A 23,034-nucleotide genomic window follows, 5' to 3' on the forward strand; every position below is an offset into this window, starting at 1 on the left:
CCACGATCAACCGAGTCAACGGCCACGATCAACTCAGCTATGGAGAAACCGGACCAAACGATGTCCTTCGCTTTCTTCGGTTCAAGCACTCCTTCGGTCCCTAAAGAAAGTCTTCATGCTCGTGCTTGTTTCTTTCTTCCCTCGGTCTCCAATTTTACCGATTTAACATATATTCGATTTTTACCGTATACAATTTGAACTACCACAAATAACATTAATTAGACGCATAATTAATGAAGGTGGCTCAAGAGTCAAGGCATGCCTCTTTCTAATAAAACATTGTCTAAATTTTTAATGACTATCATCGCAACACAACAAAAAAAGAATGCATTCAGACGTCACCCAGCTTCTGGGCTAATGACGCCAGCTAGCTTCGTCTCTGACCATTTTAACATGCATTGTTTGTTTCATCATATTGTATTTAATTATGTATTTATACATATTAAAAATTAATGGCATTGATTTAACAAATACCATAAGCGCGCTTACCCGCAGAAGCGCATAATATAGCCTCCCGCCTCTTAATAACAACTAGTGTACCCATCTTGTAGCTCGGGTTTCGAGTTCTATGATGCTATGGAGTGGACACTAGATCTTCCATCTTTGATATATGATGTACTCAATATTGATTTGATTAATAATTAATCAGAATGCCTTTTTCAAAAAAAAAAAAAAACATGTAGCTCAAGATTTGAAGCAATTTTTCATTGGAATTGAATAATTTTAATAACCTATTGTGACCTGATTTTTAGGCACATGCATACCCTCGTTGATCATAAAAATTTGTGCATTTTATACTCCATCCATTCATTTTTACTTGTCCACCATAGTAAAAATAAATTATTCCTTTTACTTGTCCACTTTAGCACATATCAAGAGAAAGATAATTATTTTTGCTTGTTTTATCCGTAACGTTAATTACTCATCTTCCAATCACTTTCCAAGTCTATTGAAACTATACATCAATTAGTATGAATATTAATTATTATTATTTTCATTAATCAACCCCTCTAATCGAGTGGCTATTTTATTCAGATCAGTAAAGCACAAAACAGTGGAGTGCTATCTCCCTGCACCTACCTATGGACACGTCCCATACTAAGATCATGGTAGGATTTCCATTTAGCTTACAAAAATTTGTCACTGGAAGAGTTGCAACTCTTCTTCCATACAGAGTTTGAATCAAGGAACATCAAAAGAGTACTTCCTATCTAATTTTCTATCTATATTACTGTCACAACCCAACTAAGGGCCGCGACGGGTACCCGGGGCTCACCACCGAGCACCGCTCGTTCTATTTCCCATCATGCTCATTTAAAGCACTTTTATCAATTTTATACTCAACTCATGAGAAAATCATCTTTCATTTGAGGACATAAAATACTTTTATATACACAAGTTCTTAGGCTATCAAAATAATATATATATATATATATACGCAGTAGCAATCTCGTGAGACCATCTAACCCATACTGCGCATCTACGAGCCTCTACGGGAGTGCTAAACATAAGGACGGGACAAGAACCCGTCATGCCCAAAAATATATGTACATAGCTATATACACAAAAGAATAATCATAAGCACCTCCGGAACAAAGGAGTGCTTTCAATCAGCTGACAGCTCCTACGAATCTTGATCAAGCTCACCTCCCTCTCTACCTGTGGGCATGAACACAGCGTCCAAAGAAAAAGGACGTCAGTACGAACATTGTACTGAGTATGAGAGGCATAAACAATGAAATAGAACAATGACATAAAAGAAATATCAATATGGAACATCTATATCTGACTGTCAAGTATAAGATAATTAAGTTATGTTGTCTTACTCATACTCGTCATCATATCATGTATGCATAATGTATAAGCTGTCCGCCCATATAGGTACGGTTTAGTAATTTATAAGCTGCCCGTCCATATCGGATCGGTGTGATAATCATAACATTAGCCTGCGTCCAGGCCTCCCGCGTCCGGGGTATCAACTCATGCCGCCCACTAGTGGTGTCTGCCCATGCCATTTGGCCATGGTGTGTATAGCTGCCCGCCTTAGCGATGACTGCCCGGCCAAATAAGCGCGGTGTAGTATCATCATCATCATATTATGCTCGTCATGATGTGCTCATAATAGTACATGCATAATAGCTCAAGAACAACTATACTTTATCGGGGTGACGTAAGGTCGTGATTCCCCGATCTCATTATGGAACACTCGTCGATAGTCTTGTGTAGCTAATTATGGGCATAGGCTTTTAGCTTTCCGAAATATAGGAGCACATGAAGAGGAAAGAAAATCATGCAATAGGATTCATGCCATAGAAATAAAGGACTAGCCTCACATACCTTTTACGTTTAACTATTCTATCGCTTGCTTGTTCTCCTTCAATACCCACGTCTCTACCTTCAAGAGAATTCGCATTAACGTTAGTTAATCGGCTATAAGAACGTGTTACTATTCCTAGGGAAAATTAGGCAGCATTTCCTTTGTTTCTACAACTTTTCCCATATTCTATATCAACTCCCAAACACTCACAACAACATTCACAATATTGCAATCAACAATCATCATTTATATACATTGACCACAATCCACCATTTCTCCACAATTATGATTATAGCTCACTATCGCGTTTTCTCATATATAATACCTATTCCATGTTCTAAATGGCATTTATAACGTTTCTACAATCACAATTCATCAATTATCATGACTCAATCCAAACCTTTACTCAACAATGATACTATTCACACTTTCATGACCCATTTCCTATATCTTTCTACACTCCAAGTGTTTCAACTTTTCCATACCTCAAATAACATTTAAATACCATAAAACTTACCTTAGATGGTGTAGGAATAAGCCTTGAATGGTATTACTATTTTTGCACCAAAACCCTAGTTCACTTCTTTTGAAATTTCTTGGCTTGGATGGACTTTGATGAATTTCATACACTTGATTCACTTGAATTCTTGATATTGATCTTTGATTTCCTTTGTTTTCTTGTGAATGAAGAGTGGAGAATATTCTAGAGGTTTCTAGAGAGAAGTGGTGTGGAAATGAAATGAATAAATGAACTTGGGTCTCATTTTTAATGACTTAAAATCTGGTCTGTCGGGCAATTCTACGCCAATTTTGACGGGCCGTCAAAATTCCTACGGATCGTCAAAATGGCCCGTAGAACTGCCCAGTCGAACATGAGTCACTGTGACCATTTGACGCTGGGCTATGTCGATTTGACGGAGCGTCAAAATTTTGACGGGTCGTCAAAATTCCTACGGACCGTTAAATGGTCCGTAGAAATTCCCTGCCCAGACAGTCCGGCGTAGAATGGCCATAACTTTTGATCCCGATATCGTGTGAGGGCCCACGACCTATGGTTGGAAAAATATTTCAATTATCTACAACTTTAATTCTTAGTGGTTTTCCAAATTCCAAACTTATAATGACATTTTTGCCCCCACAAGTCAGATCATCCGAAAATGTTTCCTTAAATCGTCCTTTTGGATGGCTTATGTCCATATTTGGCTTATGGGTCCTTCTTAAGACATGCTCAACTTTACATATACTACTCATATATCTCTTCATATGTCCTTTATAAAACTTCGACGTGTGGGCCCCACCTGGCTTACAGCAACGAGGGCTTTTCGGCAAATGACATATGAACCAATTAAACCTATATGGTCTCCCAAATGTCATATGTATGCCATTATTACACTCTTATACTATAACCTTTATCCTTAATCCTCGCATAACTTTGCTCTTCCTTCGGCCCATACTAAGCTGGCTACGACCTTGGTGGCGCGAAATTTTCCAAGGTGTAACAATTACAATGATTCTTAATGAGATTATTCCAGAACGTAGGCATTTGTAGTCTGTCCATATTCATTTCTCATCTAACTTCTTTTGATAATACTTGAAAGTCAGTTATCCAAGTAGATGAGTTGCATTTCTAATCCCCATTTAAACAAACAATCAGCAACTCTATTACCTTCCCTAATACAGTGTGCAATGCTCCATTTTTCAGCCTGTTCCAGCAGTCTTTTGATCTTTAAAATAGTGTTCATGATCTTCCATGGAAGGTTGCATTCATTCATATCTATTCCACAGGCAGCTTGGAATCACTTTCTAATTCCAGACATTTGTAACCATTCATCATACACCATTCAATTCCAATTTTCATAGCCTGAGCCTCAGCAACATTACTGGTAGCAATTCCAAAATTTATCCTAAATGCAGCAATGAAGTGTCCCCTATGATCTCTTATTACACCACCTCCACCACTGCTACAAGGATTTCCTTTGGAACATTCATTAATATTCAACTTCACATAACCATTAACAGGAAAAGACCACTTAACATGGAAAGATCTGAAATAATATTTTGCCTGCTCGATGGTTTGAATAAATTGAGTCCAATTCATAAATGGATCAACATTAGTAATGTGCTTATGACCCACTATAACAAGTTGTTGATAAATTCTTATCTAGATCTTTTGAATGGACATTTTTTTGTCTTCAAACCTTGCTTTGCACTTATCAATCCATATTTGCCGAATGATAATCCCAAGAAGAACTTGTAAAATCATATTTTGTATGGGATTCTTGCCTTTAGCTAGTGATCCACCAGGTTATACTAGCTAGGCGTCTTAAACGGGTAGTGTTCTGAAAAATCCCAAAACATTAATTGAAATGAGTCCAGACCTCCTGACTTATTTTGCTCTAGTAGAACAAACGTTCCACATCCTCCTGGTCATGACTAACACAACAGAACAAATGGATGGTAAATGAACATTGAATTTCCTCAAATTCAAAACCAGTGTCACTTTACTTCTGAAAACTTTTCAAAGAAAGAAAGAAACTATGAAAGGAGATTTTTTGTGCCACATCATCTTATTGACTAAAGAAGAACTCTGAGCAACTCTGATAATATTCCAAGCAGATTTATAACTAAATCTCCCAACAGTCCAAACAGGATTGCCATTAAGACTAGGAGAGTTAATAGTAATTCTTAGAATGTATTCTACACCATGCTCAGGAAGTTTTAGCTTAAGCTTTTGAACATTCCAAAAACCTTCTTCAATGTATTCAGAAACAGTATCCGTCACATAAGTGTTGGCAATGCCAAACTGAGCTAAATATCCCAACCCAGACCAGTTGTCTCACCAAAAACTAGCATTACCTTTATTAACCCTCCATAAGATAAGGTGATCAATTTTCTTCTTAATTTTCATCATCATTCTCCAATTATGAGACTGAATATAACTCCATTTCCTTGCAACAAGATGAATTCTTCTAGCATACTTAGATTTCAAGAAATCGGCCCACAGAGATTTTTTAGTTCTAAATTGCCACCACAACTTGGTAGAAAAAGGACTCAGAGATATCATGCGGTGATCTTATGTCAATACCACCTTCCGTAGTAGGCAAGCATAGACTAGGCCAATTTTCCCAATAGTATTTATGCTTACCCTCATTATTTCCCCATAAAAAGTTAGCAAAAATCTGTTCCATTTGGTTGAAAATAGTTTTTGGTGGTTGGCAAATGGCCAGAAGATGCATTGACATTGCAACGAGAACATGCTTGATCAATATAATCTTACTTCCAGTGGATAGTCTACCATAATTCCAAGAATTTACCTTTTTGAGAATTTTTGTTGCCATATCAACAAAGTATTGGATAAACTTTCTACCTTAGAACACTGGACATCCCAAGTAAGTGATGGGGAATTCTTGTCTTTGCACTTGAAGAATGCTTGCCACTATGCTGCTTCTTTACTCTGAGATTTTCTTATCCATTATGAATCGACTCTTATTTTTGTTGATCATGTTGACACCCAATCGTCCTTCCTTTATTCCTATTTATTCCCTTGGGTTTCCAAATTTATTAACGAGCTAAATACTTTATTTTCATCACTATTTTAACGCTACTACTATTAATACTATTATTCTTTTATTGTCATCTTGACTATTTTATTATCAACGACAATAGTATTTTATCACCATTTTAATAGATTGTGGTTATTTCATATCAATATTCGACTTGTTAAACTAATTGTAAATCCATATTTTATTAGTATCTACATACATGGTGGGGTTATAATATTAGTACTTTATTTTCTACGTATTGATCGTCGATTGCCATCACATAATAATATGTTGCACTTGCCATTAAATTAGAAACCCAATGAATTTATATGGAAGAGGAATTTCATCCAAATAAATGGCCCAAATAATCAAGCCTTCTACCCGAACCGACCGTCCCATTATCCTTCTACCCGACCCGGCCCACGTCGTCTATTTCATCAGCTTCAACCCTAATCAAAAGAAGACGCTGCCTCTGCCCTCTCTCTACTCTCTCTCTCTCTCCTCTCCATTTCAGGAAAAACCTTCGTTTCCCTTTAGCCATGAACAACCTTGTCTACCCATTTTCGTATCAAATTCACCTTTCCTCCTGCTTATCTGCATTGTTCTGTCATTGAAATGGAAAGGGCTTTCTCATTCCTGCTTCGAGACGCGACAGATCCTCAAAAAACCAGAGTGGTCGAACCATTTTCGGAAATACCGAAGCCGAATCACGTGAGGATCTGTTGGGATTTCAATGGATCTACAATCGATTCGTTTTTGAAAACCCCTAGACCAGAAATCCATCCCAACTCGAACCACAGCAAACCCTAGAGATCCCCTATAAATATTCGCTTCTTATTCGATTGAAAGGGGGTTCTTTTTAGCCGCCTTGACCTCTCTAAAACTGAACATTTTTTTCAATCCCTATACCGTCGGGTACTCCTTTGAAACATTAAGACATCTTTACCCTGTCGCTACTTCGAATTCGGGTGTAAATTCGAGAATCGAGCCCAGTTCACTGCACTCGAAGAAGGTAAACAATCCTTCTTTAATCAGTTTAACTTCAGTTTTAGTAGCTTAATAAGTATTTATATGTTCACACATGTTTGTTGTTTCAGTTGGTTGAATCTCAGTTTAGTGACTTAGTAGTATTATGCATGCTCAGGTTTAGTTAGTTTGGTTTTGGTTTTGATGATGTTTATATGTTCATGTCTTAGTTTAGTTTGGGTTTTGCAGTTTAATAGTTGATATCATCTATATGTTTATGCCTTATGTTAGTTTAGCTTGATTTCAGTTTTGTTAGTATTTAGATGTTCGTATGAGTTCAAGTGTGGATGATTATGTGGATAGTGTTTGGGTTTTTTTTTTTAATTTGGCACGGTCATACTTACTAGGCCTGTTAGATTAGTTTAGGCATCTGCTAGTTCTCAGTTAAGATGATTTTGTGCCTAAATCAGTGCATTCTTCAACGAAACTCATATTTTAGTTTAAACTAGGTTAGTTGTATTCAACAGCTCTTTGATGTATAATTAATACATTGTTAGCTCGTCAATCATAGAGGATTAATATCATGCATATTTGACTGTCTGAAGATCGTGTATGCCTAAATATTGGCTAAAAATGAGATTCAAATGGCCTAGACTTAGTATAACATCCTGTTAAGTACCTCTTACATGTTTATCGATTTAAAAGTGCTTTATGGTCACATGAATGGGCTGGTTAGAATATGCTAAATCATGGGTTATAGAACTGCTAGTAGGTGAACCTAATATTGTACCAAACTGTGTTAAGTGCGTCATATTGAGTTGGTCCACTACGTTGTAAAGTTAATATGACCTTCTAAACCTGTTAATGCCTCTGCTGTTGAATTATATACCCATATCCAAAGGTCTTGTTTGAGAAGATCATGATTATAGGAAAATCACCTTTTGAGCTCGAACATTAAAACTGATTTTTTTTAGTAACTACTCCAAACCAGTCTGCTTTTCATATGGAACTGAAGTCATTACAAAGGAATGTTCAGTTTGATGTTGTTTCTAAATACTAATTTAAGAGCTATAGCATATAGCAGTAGAATTCATAGTTTGGTTCAAATCTGTTTGTGTTTGGATTACAGAATAAGAGTTCTCTCCTCTAGAACTCTGCTTATTTTTGAAGTTCTTGGGGTTTGAAAGACAAAACACACATTTTGTTTCAAAGCCTTATTTTTTAAAAGCTGTTTTCATACATGACTCAGTTGAGAGTACTTCTCAGTTTAACCTTTTCTTGTCCAAATTTCTTCTCGGACCAAGATCTCATGTGTCCTTGAAACTTGATGTTCCTGGACATTTCGTGCTAATATGAAACAGTGGCAGTGAGTATTAATTATTTTTTCTTCTGTAGTTTAGAGATTGCTACTGCACATATTTTGTACTAATCAGGTTTTAAGATGCTTGTCCTCTATTCACTTGTTCGGCATTCATGGCCAAGTAATAGACTGTCGAATATGTTTGATACCTCTATGTTGAAGAATGACGTTGATTGTCGAAACTTCTTACCATTTTATATCAAGATGTTTTTAGCTTGTCATGTACCTTGAAGAAGAGTTTGCCTGTCCATTCCTTTTACGACCTTACATTGCAAATGTGTTGTTCTTCGATTATGTGTGTGTATGTATATGACCGGTATACCTTAGTTGATACATTTATGGGGAGATTAGTTGGTCATTATGGATTAATCTTGAACCCTCCCCGATGCTAGCCATGCCTGGGATTCATGAAATCCCTTGGAACTTGTGCAACATCGGGAAGACGGGGGCAAAAGCTTTCCAATATTAACCTTCTAAGTATCCTTATGAATGTGTATATGCTAGATATACTCAAATATACACAATATACACATAATCCACTGGTCTGTTTTGAATTTCATATCATATATGTCTTGCCTTGTTTAATAGTTACGTATATTTCTAATTCTTTATCTTTGTTTTTTTTCGCATGTGCACTTTGGGAGCAAATCGGGATCTCCGTAAAAGATTCCCGGGGCTACAAGAAGTCTCGTTTGAGACTTGACCCGCAGCCCCCCCTTTCCTTCGTGTCACTCTCGCCTTCTTCGTATTCGGTGGGCTAATGTGCCTCTCGGATCATCCTCTATCAACCATGCAAAAAAAGGACTTTTGGGCCAAAGCCCATACGGGAGAAATATAAGACAGCAGCCTTAAAATGGGCCAAGCCCATTTAAATATATGTGTTTCCATTACTTTATTTTTTTGTGTATTTGTTTACTTGCTTAACATTTATCTTATTTTTGTCTCTCTTAGCTTAGATGAATTCTAATAGAATTAGTGGGGATAGTTTAGGGATAATGGGTAGTTAGAATTTGAATTTGCTTTCATGGTTTAATAATTTAGCCTATTTCGTCAGTTCAGAATTTATGTTAATTGCTCTTTTACAAGTCTAAAATGGATTGAGTAATCCGATCAAGAATTAAATCCGATTTCAACTTATCCACCTACTTTAAATTATAACTTAACATTATTTTATAAACCTTTTTTTAGTTTTATGGTTAATTCTATTTAAAGGTAATAAAGGACCATTTCTAATAGTGATAAATCTTTTTCCAAACTTAATTCATATCTTTATTTTCCCCAAACAAGGCCCCATTTTCATAAAAGAGGTAGTTATATTTTTAGACTACTTTTCACATAATAGTAGGGAGTTAATTTGTTTATTGCCTTCTTGATCTTATTTGTTACTTAATAAAGCTAAGCAGTTAAAAAATGAATTAATAATCGATCATTGAATTCCTATTAATGTATTGACTAATCCAGCACATTTTTTAATATGACTAAAGTCTTTTTCCATAAACTACTACTTTATTCTAATTTAAATAGTAGCCTTATATTCTCCATTTTGAAATCCTGATAATACTTACAAACTATTTTTCCAAACATTTAAAATGTTATATTTGTATATTTTTAGTCTTAATTAAATAACATAAGTCCGGTCGGTTAACCATTGTTAATGGATTTTAAAGGGTGCCTAATACCTTCCCTTTAGATTAGTTGAACCCTTACCTAGATCATTTGGTTCGTAGACATTAAAACGGAGTTTAACTTTAGAAAATAACTTTAATAAACTTTAGGTATCCTAATTCACCATAAATAATTAGGTGGCGACTCCCTAACTTTAATTCACCCCGGAATTACCGGAATATTATAAATCATTTTGACTCCGATTAAAATGGGGTATAACAGATCATTTGTCCAAATTTGGTAGAATAGTCCTCCAAAACCTTCATGGCAAGTTTTAGAGTTTTAGATTTCCCTGCACAAAAAATTATCAAGTCATCAGCATATGCTAAATGGTTTATTTTAGGTCATGTAGCTTGCATAGTGAAGCCATTAAACCTTGGATTATTACATAAATCATTCAACATACAAGATAAGTTTCGGTAGCAATTATGAAAAGAGCAGGAGATATAGGATCTCCTTGTATTACTCCCCTTTGTGATTTAAAAAATTCACGTCCCTTACCATTAATAACTACACTATACCAGTTATTTGAAAGAAGATCCCACATGATAAAAATTCATTTTTCTTCAAAACCCATTATCCTCATAACAGAACACAGAAAATACCAAGTTAGTCTGTCATAAGCTTTGTTCATAACAATTTTGAAAATCACATTACGTCCAGTGTTATCATGTTTGATCTCATGAATGATCTCTTAGGCTAATAAAACATTTTCCCCAATTGATCTACCCTTAACAAAACCACTTTGATTAGTAAGAATAATTTTGGGAATAATAGTAGATAACCTATCAGACAACACCTTAGAAATGATTTTCTGAGTGACATTACTAAGATAATAGGCCTAAAGTCTGAAAAGGTTTGAGGTGAATCAATCTTAGGGAGTAATCATACAAGTATTGGTAAAATATCTTGGGAATTGCTTGCCATTAAAAACAGTTCTAACTAGTTCTAAGATATCAGTACCCACAATTTCTCAAGATTTTTGAAAAAACAGTCCACTGAATCCATTTGGTCCAGCAGAACTATTGAGATTGATGTCAAAAACAGCTTTTTTCACCTCCTCTTCAGAGTTTTTTTTTTTTATTTATTTAGAAAAACTCATTATCTACAGAAGTAATGTATTTAGGGACATGTTTAAGGATATCATGATCAATGTTGTTGTCCTGTTGTGAGAAGAGGTCCTGATAAAAGTGTGCAGTAGCATTGCCAATTTCTTCTTTCCCTCTATCCATGCTCCATTGTCACAATTATGATAAAATATATATTTCATTTGTTAATTCTTAAGAAAGATGCAAAGTAAAAAATTAACAAGTAAAAGTGAACGGAAAGAGTACCACTTAGATAGCAATGTTTTTTTCTGAATTGCTACAATTTTCGTAGGAAGAATAAACATATGAATTCCATCCACTCATTTATCCTTGTGGAGTACAAAGTCAACTCAATGATAACTTCTTTGAACTACTTTCATATCCGTCTCAAATTATCGATCATGATTCTCTTTTACACGCCTCTGAAAAAATATTAATATATTAGAAGGGGGTTTTAACTATGTTATCCTTCATTAGTATTTGGACAATCATAACGTCATCTCCATAATTTATGTGTTTATAGTATTCAAGAACAATACTCGCCCCCGTCCCAATGTGACATAATTTGACTAGGCACGAAGTTTAAAAAAGAAAAGAAGACTTTTGAAACTTGTGGTCTAAAACAAACCACACATATCTGTGTCGCTGTAAGTCATTTTATTAAGGGTAAAAGGGAAAATTTAAATTAAATTATTTCTAAATATAAAAATGCATCATTTTTTTTTACAGACTAAAAAGGAAAGTTTATCACATAAATCGGGACAAAGGGGGTAACTACTAAGGGTAAAATAATTAATTTTGTCTTGAGCTTCTAAAACAACAAATAATTTAAGGCAACTATTTTTAAAAATCACGACATATAATTTGAGACAAAGGGAGTATTGTTGTTGTTCAAGGAATTACCAATTTAATATGGGCCGGGTTAGACAAATCCTTACTTTCTAGTTACTTTTGAAATATCTTTTATATCAAAGAAGAATGGCGATCAATAAAATGCTCAAGCTCTTTTAATTTGCACCATTGTTCTCTGTTAACTTAGAGCTGAATTTTTTAGGTGTGTGATGTTTGCGTACATGGACCACCTATCTCTCACGCGTGAGTATATATTTACTAGGCTACGTACCACCTACCTTGCCCAAATGTTCAGAAACTTAATTCAAATAATTGAGGAGATAAGAGCACACGGAGGTAATTATGTAGAGCTTAATTAATGTCCCTTTAGGTTGTTGTATTTAAAAACTAAGACCAGCTGGGATAGGGATAGGAATATTATAAATGATGGTATACAGTGAATGCTTCATTATAAAATGAAAAGTAGTGGTGGAGGATCGAGGAAGAATTTAAGTAATAGGATTTCGTAATAGCTAGCGAAAGAGGGATTAGGAAGGGGGGAAATCAGAGGTAGTGTATGTAGTCCAATAAGATGTGGTATGTAATTAAGTGACCGTCACCTACTTTTGTAATGGCCATAAGATGGTAAAATTAAAATTTATTGGCACACAATATTTGCACTAAGTAAATTACTGTGTAATATACATGTATTTCAAATTAACTATTTTTTTCCACTTAATCACAGTGATTAAGTAATATGTATAACGAGTATCACTTATATTTTTAACTTTTAAAGTTTATCCGGAGGGAGTACCATGTAAAGGGGATAGCAAGTTAAGATGCATTGGTACTGTCGGAATTAATTACAGTTGTCTGTATACATGCATGAGCTAAATGGGATAAATATTATAGTTAGGTTGAGACTAGACCATGCAAGAAGTGCAACACCCTTTTTCTTTTCTCATTCTGTTTAAGTGTGGAGACTCTTTGGAGAGATAGAAATTAAAGAGACTGGCATTTTCATATGAATCCCACATGGGCCATATAGGTGGTCCTCTCTCTAGTTCTATCGTAATTATAGACTCTCCAAAACAAATGGCAATGCAATACTACTAATTAGCTCCCATTCCTTCCCTTTCCATTGACTTAAGATATATACTACATTTTCAGCATAAATCTTCTCTTTAATTAATTTCGCATATAGTAGTAGTACGTAAAAGAAAAGAAAAAGGCACTTGGTCCCCAATCTACTTATTCAATAGATTATCCCATTCTCTCTGTGCGTTGTCAGTCTATCAATTGCATTGATCATTATTTTCTCAGCTTCTTTTATTTTCTTAATTCCTTCCAGGGTTCTGAAGCTGTTTATTCTTGGTAAGTAGTTATTTTTTAGCACTTAAGTTGTTTTAGAAATTTGATTTGACCATTTAGAAGCTGTTGAGGGTGATACAACACGGCCTGAAAGAAGCAAATAAGGAAGAAAAATTATACTAATATATAGATGATGAAACTGTTATTAGAGCTTGTAATTTTGTGGAAGGAATTATTGGTTGTCAGTTCCTCTATCTAGCAGGCCGATAAAGGAGCAGAATTAACTGCAATCTGAATAAAACAATGAGGTTTTGTATTGTACGGCCTTTCTTGCAGTGACAACCCCAGCAAATAAATTATCCTAAACATTTTTGATCGGTACTAGATTATATATTGCTAGGAGGAACACAGAGACATTTTTGTCTACTGGTTCCTTTAAAATATACAAGGACCAATGGACTTTTGCTAATTAATTATTTACTGTACCCCAACCCCTATTTATTTTCAAATTAAAGTAGTAAATATCTACTATGGCAGCTAACTAATAAAACTATGTTACTAAAATGTAATAGAGCATCTTAACAGCAGCTAGTCTCTCATGCCTACTTACCCTAATTATACGCCGCCCCATCACAAAGAAAAATAAAGTACATATAAGAGAAAGACTCTATATAGTTGCATAAATTAGGAATAGAGTTAGAAACCGGTGCTTTACAAGACAGCTGGCTCTCTTGCCTCGTGGGCCTTAGGCAGAAATGAAAAATATACCACTCCACTTGTAGTGTCAACTGCTGTAATGAAGATCCATATATATATATATATATATATACAACTAATTAACAATGAGAATACATATATGGAAGTGTATTTTAATTTTGATACTACCACCCAGGCTGATGACAAGGACAAGCTCTTCAGGAACCAATCAGATAATTCGTTAGTTCGTCTCTCTCTCTCTCTACAGAAAGAAGCACTAAAAGAAAGAAAATATATTATAAAGAAAATTGCCTAACTTGATAAGATTCCAGGAAGCAGCCGCTAAGAAAATCACCACATGTGATATGATATGAAGGCATCATCATCATCTCTTTAACTACACTACTCTCTTCTTCCTTAGCTCAGAAAAAAAAAGCACCAATTTACCTCCCCCACCCCCACAAACCCTTCTTTATTTGTAGTATATTGTAATTAGGGCTGATGGGAAGCTAGCTAGCTACACAAATCCATCCTCTCCTCCTCTCACAAACAGTGCGAGAGAGAGAGAGAGAGAGCTTTTTCAAGTCTTAACCCTAGAACCATTTAACAGAAAAGTTGTACCACTACTACTACTTCATCTTTTCTAGATCTATTGGTGTGTGCTCGGAGATCATGAATTTCTTTGGTAGTAGACGAGGGATCCAACAAGAAGTTGACTCTTCAAAAGGTATGTGCCATTTTTCTTCTCAGTCTTCTTCTTCAGCATCCTCTTCTTATCACAACCAGCACCAGCAACCACCGAGTAGTAACAATAGTACGGAGCTTATGTTGATGGATTCTTCGCCAGCTGGCGAAGATCATCACACCATGATTGAGAGGGAACATATGTTCGATAAGGTAGTGACACCCAGTGATGTGGGCAAGCTCAATCGTTTAGTCATTCCCAAACAACACGCGGAGAAGTATTTCCCTCTGGATTCCTCTAGTAACGACAAGGGGGGACTCCTCTTGAATTTCGAAGACAGAAACGGGAAGCCGTGGAGGTTTAGGTATTCCTATTGGAATAGCAGCCAGAGCTATGTAATGACCAAAGGTTGGAGCCGTTTTGTGAAGGAGAAGAAGTTGGATGCTGGGGATATTGTCTCATTTCAACGTGGAGCTGGTGAATCGGTCAAACATCGTCTCTTCATTGACTGGCGCCGCCGTCCTGATGAAATGAATAATCCCTTTATGGTGCCGCACAATTTCTCTAATGGGCGGCTCTTCCCTTTGCAGCCTTTCCCACCGCATTCACAATATTCTCAACCTTATCCGCATAGCTACCACTATGGAATTGGTAACAATACTAGTCCTTATTATATGAGCACTTGTTTCAATAATAGCTTTCCGGCTACAATGCCTTTCAGTACCAGGCCGTTTCTGATGGGTCCTCAAAGTTGTATTAGTGGTGTTGTGGAGCCAAGGGTGTTCAACTCAGTGCCGGTGGTTCAAGGTAAGGTGGCAGCAAAGAGACTCAGGCTGTTTGGAGTGAATATGGACTGCCCCATGGATCACTCCGACATGTTTTCATCCTCGGCCTCTATCCCAACAACTTATTCTCAGGCACATGATCCCCAATTTTCGTCTTCCTTTAGGAATTTTAACAACAGCCCAATGCCCTCTGAAGAATCATCTGAAAAAGGCAAGTCATCCATGTCCTTGGATTTGGATATTTGATCTTCTACATTACTAGCATTATGTTTCTAGCGGAATCAATGTGCATAAACATTAATGTTTCTCACCTATAAGGGCCGGCAGTGCTAGTTAAGGCCTCAAAATACCAAATTACAAGGAAGAAATTTAGGAAACATTAAAAGACAACAGAGAATTGAAGAGAAGCTAGCTAAATGCTGGTTATTTTATTGGCAAAGGAGGACGAAAATAGCACATTATATTGGGCCCTTCATTTCGACACAACGTCATACCAATGTTCATTTTCAAGGTTCATGGGAAGTCTTTGAGATAGAAAGATTACTAATTTGAGGTTCAATTTGTTTATATGTAATACTCTAATTGACATCGATGATGAAATACTAGTGCTAGATCCTCTGAATGCTGGTTAATTATTCTATTGTTTTCCTTGAGTTCCTTGTTAATTTTTTTTTTAATTATTTTTTTTAAAAAAAAAAAACAAAGAAAGCACCCCATAGTGGTGGAGTGTTTATTAAAATGCAGATTAACCTACAAAAACATAGAGGAGGAGACTAGACCAAATAAACCCCTACGGGTTGGAAGTAATGGGAGCCTTAATACTCTCTATTTTAATAGCCGGATCCAATATGCTAATTTCCAGCAATAATTTATAAGGATCTAATATGGATCACTCATACATTCCATTTTTCTTCATCGACCAAACTTGATAATAGCTTTTCTAGCCTTAGCTTGTTTTATGTATACGTGTGATTAGTTCACTTGACCAACTTCTTCTGTTTAACTGGTCTCCGTTGATTGAAACTTGACATCTAATGTCTTTCCTGACTTGTATTCGACAGTATTATGTAGTAAGGTGCAACTCAGACTCATATCAGGCTGATGAACGATGAAGGTCATGGTGTTGAACATAGTAAAGTTAAAATGTTTAAATGTCTACATGTTTGGTGCATGTTATCCGTATGACCATTAGGAAAGCGAGGTGCATGAATTTGACGATTTCAATGTGAGTAAGTTCATACTATGCGTGTGAAACTATTTGGTAATTTTATGTTTAGAATTATCCTTTAACACCTATATAAACCACCTTTAATTTGTAATGTTACTTTGTAAAAGTGGAGTATGTCTGAAGATGGTAATGAACTTAATGTCTATATTCATCTGCCATTCTCTTTGTGGTCTATGATATTATAAACGGCCTACTTATTATTCCAACACATGGAAGGAATTGAACAAAGTTGAGGGCTTTTTTTTTTTTTAATGGAATAAGATCTATTGGTTTTGGAATTAGTTATATACTTATCGCAGCTTCGTTGTTCGTGTTTGTGTGTGCTCTCAATGTTATTGTTCCGTACTTTCGCTAGCTTCTTCCTGTCATTAATCAGCAGCTACCTTTTCTTCTCAAGTTGCTGTTTGGCTGTCAATGATTCATTTCTCTGCCAAAAAAACGCATGCACCTTATTGGTAACTCATGGAATATTTTGAAATTGTCTCCAGTTATTCCAGGCCACTTAGTTAGTGGCTCTAATGAAGATGATCAACCATTATGGACTGGATCTAGTAATGGTATTTTCAATTGCTTTACAGTCCTAAATAACCTGAGACAAAAACAAGGTATTACCTATATGAATAACTATTAGGGGTTGGTTGGTTCAAAAACAAATTACGCTGGGATAAGTTATGCTGGGATTAATTATGTTGGGATAAGTTATGCTGAGATTAGTTATTCTGGAGTTATTTTTTATTGACTGTTTGGTATGTTAAACTGAAAGTATTATACATTGGATAATTTCTAAAAAGAAGAGATCTCTTCCTTATCCCGGGATAACTTATTCCACTCTATGATAGGTATAAGTTATTCCAGCACTATTTTTACTCCTGGGACAACTTATTCCATGATTACTAACCAAACAAGGAATAAGAAATTGCTAAATTCTTATTCCAGGACTATTACCAAACGAGCCCTTATGGCTTAGAGTACTTATCCCTTTCAAAATTTTCTACTTTGATTGGAACTTGGAAGTCAAATAAGATACCAACTGATGATAACATCGATCAAGAGAATGCGTTTCTCTTGACGGAGGACCGTGAAGGAGAACAGACACTCGACAATCCATAAGTCCGATAACCAAAACTACACTCCGATCCAAGGCCGCACACTCTCCCCTTATGCATGCCATTATCTGCTTTAAGCCACATGTCCAAACTCTCCTCTGGTTGGATTGGCCTACCTTAATCTTCAGTTGGCTGACTTTGAATGAAGTCCTCCATGCATTGTTTGAAATTATTCTACAAAACATTACACAATTATTTCATAAAAACAACATAGGTCTCAGTCTATGGCTAAATCCAAATGTTTGTTCCATCCTTCAACCAGCTTCTTCACGTAGGTTTCCTCGAATGCCTCATCCTAAGAAGCTGGTCTTCCTTTAGCGTTTTCCTACAAATTATTACATAATATGTATTAAAAACAATTGCTAAAAATCAAGAAAAATATATTAAACACGTTATCGATCTTCTTGGATGAATTTTCATACTGAATGAACCCACGTGTGCAAGGAGCCACCCTTATCGGAAGCTCTGCCTTGGCTTGTGCATGTACGCTGCTTCTGAATCCCCGGGAGACCCAATACTCATTTAGTGTAACCCATATATCTTCGGTAGTCCAAGATGGCCTCTCACCAGAGTCTCCAGCAGTTTGAAACATGCATATCAATCAACCTTAGCATAATTCTTAAAATGAGTTGACAATCTTCGTAGCCTGAGCAGAAGGATAAAAGATGCATCATATTTAAAACATGGTAGACACTATATTTATAATTAATTAAAAAATAACAAAGTGCATACTTACTCACCTCCAGAGGGGACAATAATCAACCTCCGGAGCTCATCTAATTTTCCAACATCGAAAGGATCCTGCCTCTATGCTAAAGCTTGGGTCGGAGGTTGTGTAGCTGTGCCAGTATCAGTGTATAGGGATGTCGGAATGCTATCGACTCCATTATGCTATCTAGCAATATTGGGAGATGAAAATGGAGTGGATTCGGACGAAGGCATGGAAGAGTGCCTAGCATTATGATTGAAAGATGAGGGCATTTCCTAAGCCGGAAATGACAATGCCTTGGTTCAACATCATAGTGGAAAGATTGAAGAAAATTCCAAAATGAATAGACTAGTTATGAAATAAACCAACCAGCCTAAACCCCGCCACAAAGATGTCTTTTGAATTTTTTTTTAAAAAAACACACACACACACACACAAAACCAGTACTGGGACTGTCATGACATAATTTGTGTAACCATTTTTTTTTTTAAATTGATGTCTTAAACATGTTAAGTATAACATTTGGTAATGAATAAATTTATTCTATTGTTTTGTGACAGAGGCCTTATATAGATAAAAAGAAAAACGGAGTACATTAAAAGATTAGGGGTCATTCTGTCACCCTCCTCACTATGGGCATCCATGGATATACCTTAAAAGAAACAATTTCTAACTACACTCCCTCCTACAATTGAGATCTGATCTCTATAAAAACTTTTCGGATAATGTTAATTGTTTTTAAATATAACAAAGTCTCATTTTTTTTGTAATTGACTAATAAAGAATATTAGATAAACGCAGGTTGGTTTATGTGGAAGCAGGTTTCATGGATATCTCTGACAATGGGAGCTAAGATACTAATTGTGTGTACTCACTCACAACCATAATAAATTGTATATGTGTTTGTGTGGCTGAATCAAGTGTCAACACATGCAAGGTCTAGTAATTTGTCTTTACAGTTCACTTATACATAGATATGGATCATAGGTTCCAGGTTTTTAGGTTTTCCACCTGCCTGCTTTGAAGCAAAGCCAGCTAACCAGATTTCCTTTCATTAATTAATCCAGTAGTACTACCGTAAAAAGTCCATAGATATTGCTTACATGGCACACATATAGAGTGATGGAAGCCAAAAAGCTACTAGCGTACTTGATTTAAGGGGTGGCAGTGACTCTGCTGGTTTCTGGGCAGACAAACATAGAAAAACCTTTTCTGCTGAGCTTTCACGTTTTAGTTAGTGAAACTGCAAGCTGCCACCTCTCTGCTAATTCTGAACTACTACTCCTATAGACATATCACAGCTTCACAGCCTTGTTTAGCTTGATTAGAGTAGGAAGGCTTAAACTAACTAATATTTGATGTGAATTCGGACATAGAATCTGAATTTCTTTTTTGAAATAAAACTTACATATTAGAAATTACATAAAAAGTTTTAGTTAACAATTTAAAAGTATCTACAAAAATTATGATAAAAAAAATTGTCTTTTGACTATCCAAATAGTAACTCACACAAATAAATTGATAATGGAGGAAGTAGTAGTATCTGCCTATCTACTAGCGCAGATGCAACTTAATTAGCAACCCATATATCTCAACCCTACCTTGTTGGCAAGAAACACCAGGTGCATTGTTCTTTTGTGTCGTTTAGCACCAAAAAAAAAAAGTCAAGGGGAAGAAAATTGATTTTCATGTAATGTTGGCATCTAATAAATGCATGGTATCTTTTATCTTCTCTTTTTTCAAATTAAACCCGCCTTCCGGGGGAATTTGGTGTAGACCCCTATTACCTAAATATAGATAGAACAAACGTGTACAAAGAACGGGAGGGGACCAAAAAACCAAACCTCCATCTTAACTATTAGATCTATCGCATAATTCATAGTAATTATTAATACATTAATTTGTGACTAGTGCGATTGTTTTAAAGTTAACTTAATTTGACTTAATACAACGCCGAGTACAACTAATTTATTTTCTTTATAGAATAGGTGTTGTGCTGTAAAAGAAAAGTGATCCTAGCTAGAAGAAAGGATACCATATAGGATACCTCTTACCAATACAAAAGTAGCCATTCATTCTTTTATAGGAGTGCAAGGGTTAAAAGATGCAATAATTGACACGTCAAAATGAGGCACTTCAGCTATGTTTAGTTAATAGGCTCAAATAGACCCAAAAAATTTCTAGGCGGATAAGTCATAAGTAAACTATTCTTTGTTTGAGTGGTTAAGTTTTCGTGTATTGAAAATATATAGATAATTCTTTTATGTCATTAAATCAAATAATTATCTTTAATAAAAAATGACTTTCTATATCAAGCTTAGTTTAGTAACTTTAAAGAAGTAATTAAACAACTTATTACTATAATACAAACACCGCTAGTATTTATAAGTTCAATCCAAAAAGCTAGTCATTAGCAATCAATAGCTAGCTAGTAATACACTCCCACCGTCCCATATAATAAGTATTACTTTAGCCAAAAATACGCATATTAAGAAATTAATAATGCATTGTGAAGTTTATCAAATTACAGCCAAAAACACGCATATTAAGAAATCAATAATGCATTGTGAAGTTTATCAAATTACCCCTATATAATAAATATAAACTACTTTTACCTTCTAATTAGAGCATGTGCAAGAAGTAAAACTTTGGACATGGGAATCCAATAATACCAAGTTACTATGTGGCTTTTCCAATCATCATTTAGATGTTACTTTATTGTCTAAGGGTAGAATTGAAAAAAACTAGCCAATTTATGTTTTGGTTTCCTAAGATGACATTTATTATGAGACAGAAAAATTTGACGAAGATGACACTTATTATGAGGCGGAGTGACTAATACTCATTCTAAAGAGGGAGAGACACTGAGGAAGACTGAAATGAAATATTCGACATAGACCCCTTCAATTTCTAGGGGTTAGGCAGCTAGCTCATGTCCATAAAGTCCTACTCGTACTTTAATCATAGAATGTGTGTAATTGGGAGTGTTGGAGTTTGTGATCATATCATTTCAAAGTTTGGGTTGGGTTTAGAGTTAAGTTATTAGAGAAAACACATAGAATACACATTTATTTTGAGTTTAGAGTTAAGTTATTAGAGAAAACATATGGAATACACATTTATTTATTTAATAATATTCGGGAGGAGTGTAACTATACATGTGAATTGAGGAATGTAAAATAGATATACAGTGCATATTCACTAAAGGTCCTAGACTTATAAAACTAGCTTGTCAAAATGAAACATAACACGTTTAATCAGTGATGCATGGCAGTAAGGATTGTGAGAGGGGGAGAGTGGGGGGGGGGGGGGTGGATTTGGTTGTCTACCCTAGACATTTTTTTCTTCAAAATCTCAATTAATACCAACTCTCTCTGCTTGGACGAGCTAGCAGCCTTTTGCTGTATGACAGTATGAGGTTAAGAATAATGGGGTTCGTTAGGATTCCGCCTTTTCTAAAACAAAAAGAAGAAACTAATAGGCTTTCATGTGCTCATTAATGGAAATGGTAAGTGAGAGCAGACTAGGTAGGTTGCAGAAATTAGGAGGAAAAACAGATAAAAGAGAGATAGAACGAATAAGGCCGGCTGGTCAGGGTGATATCTATGGAAATGGCACACACCACAAGCAGACCGACTACGTACGTACTGTTATTAATGTTTAATGTATTAAATGATTAATGCATATAAATAATCTTTACATATGTAGTATAGTGGGTGGACAGACAGGAAGTGAAGTAGACAGAACGAGAGTTGTAAGAAAAGGGGTTTAGCGATAACAGTGACAAATGAGAAGGATATATATTGCACCAGATCCCAGAAAACAACTAAACTCAAAGCAATGATAATTAATGTGTATGTATGTACGAGCAGTGGGGGTCGTTTACCTGATAGTAACTGTTCGAGGCAGAGTTACGTTGCAACAGCTGTGGTTCCAATAACAGCCGTAAAGATTGAAACCAACGCTTATATAATATGGTCCAAAGTTGGTGGGCCCTAGCTAGTAGCTAGCTTAGTGATTACACACACAATAGTTTCGTCCTCTCTTAACTTTCTAGTTTGATATGGGAATTTTGCACAATTATTGAAACACGCCTTTGCAATCCCAAGTATGTATATCTTCATCTTTCTTATCGTCTCCTTCACATAACATGCTACACTTGCTCTTCAGCTCGTTAAATCAAATTGTACGGTCCTAGCTCGGGTATCAACAGCACTGATCAAATCCCTAATTAACCTAAAGCTCTTTTACTATATTAAATTATTATTCTATGTTGCAATGTTAGAATGTGTTATCGATTGTACATCGATGATAAAATCGTGCATCAATTCAAGCAAAGCTAAATTATATGCTACCTGCTTAATTCGTTTAATAGGATGGCGTTGAAGTCATAATTCGCTACCGTATGAAAGTCAAAGTCGAACAACCGTGGTATGGTAATATTTTTTAAAAATTGGAAATCGAAATTTTCAAAATGTACCATGACCACCCCTAAATACTGTATTAATCTTCAAACTTAGTCCTTTGCTGTTTGTTCATCAGTTGCTTGCTTCCCGATCTCTAAAATCTTCTCCCGCTCTCTGTCATAAATTTTTTACATATTCGATACATCCACTAAAAAAATAAGGGACGTAATTTGATCGCATTTCCTTAAGCATGTAAGAATACATTCAAGCATAAAGCATTAGATGGCTTTTAATGCTCTTTAACTACTGTTCACCTCGCAAGCTATTAGAGTAAACTTG

The 23,034-nt window shown here is 35.6% G+C and overlaps 1 protein-coding gene across 1 annotated transcript; it reads left to right on the forward strand.

Moving 5' to 3' along the window:
- The first annotated feature begins 13,990 nt into the window (after positions 1 to 13,990).
- LOC132609974 (B3 domain-containing transcription factor NGA1-like) lies at positions 13,991 to 15,899 on the forward strand. Its single transcript, XM_060324203.1, has one exon. The coding sequence runs from the start codon at positions 14,449 to 14,451 to the stop codon at positions 15,490 to 15,492; it is 1,044 nt and encodes a 347-aa protein (XP_060180186.1). The 5' UTR covers positions 13,991 to 14,448; the 3' UTR covers positions 15,493 to 15,899.
- The last annotated feature ends 7,135 nt before the right edge of the window (positions 15,900 to 23,034 follow it).

The sequence above is a fragment of the Lycium barbarum genome, chromosome 9 (assembly GCF_019175385.1).
Source record: "Lycium barbarum isolate Lr01 chromosome 9, ASM1917538v2, whole genome shotgun sequence".
In the NCBI taxonomy this organism is placed as follows: Eukaryota; Viridiplantae; Streptophyta; class Magnoliopsida; order Solanales; family Solanaceae; genus Lycium; species Lycium barbarum.

Excerpts from the sequence above, each read along its gene's own strand:
- LOC132609974 (XM_060324203.1), top strand. The coding sequence starts at position 14,449 with ATGAATTTCTTTGGTAGTAGACGAGGGATCCAACAAGAAGTTGACTCT.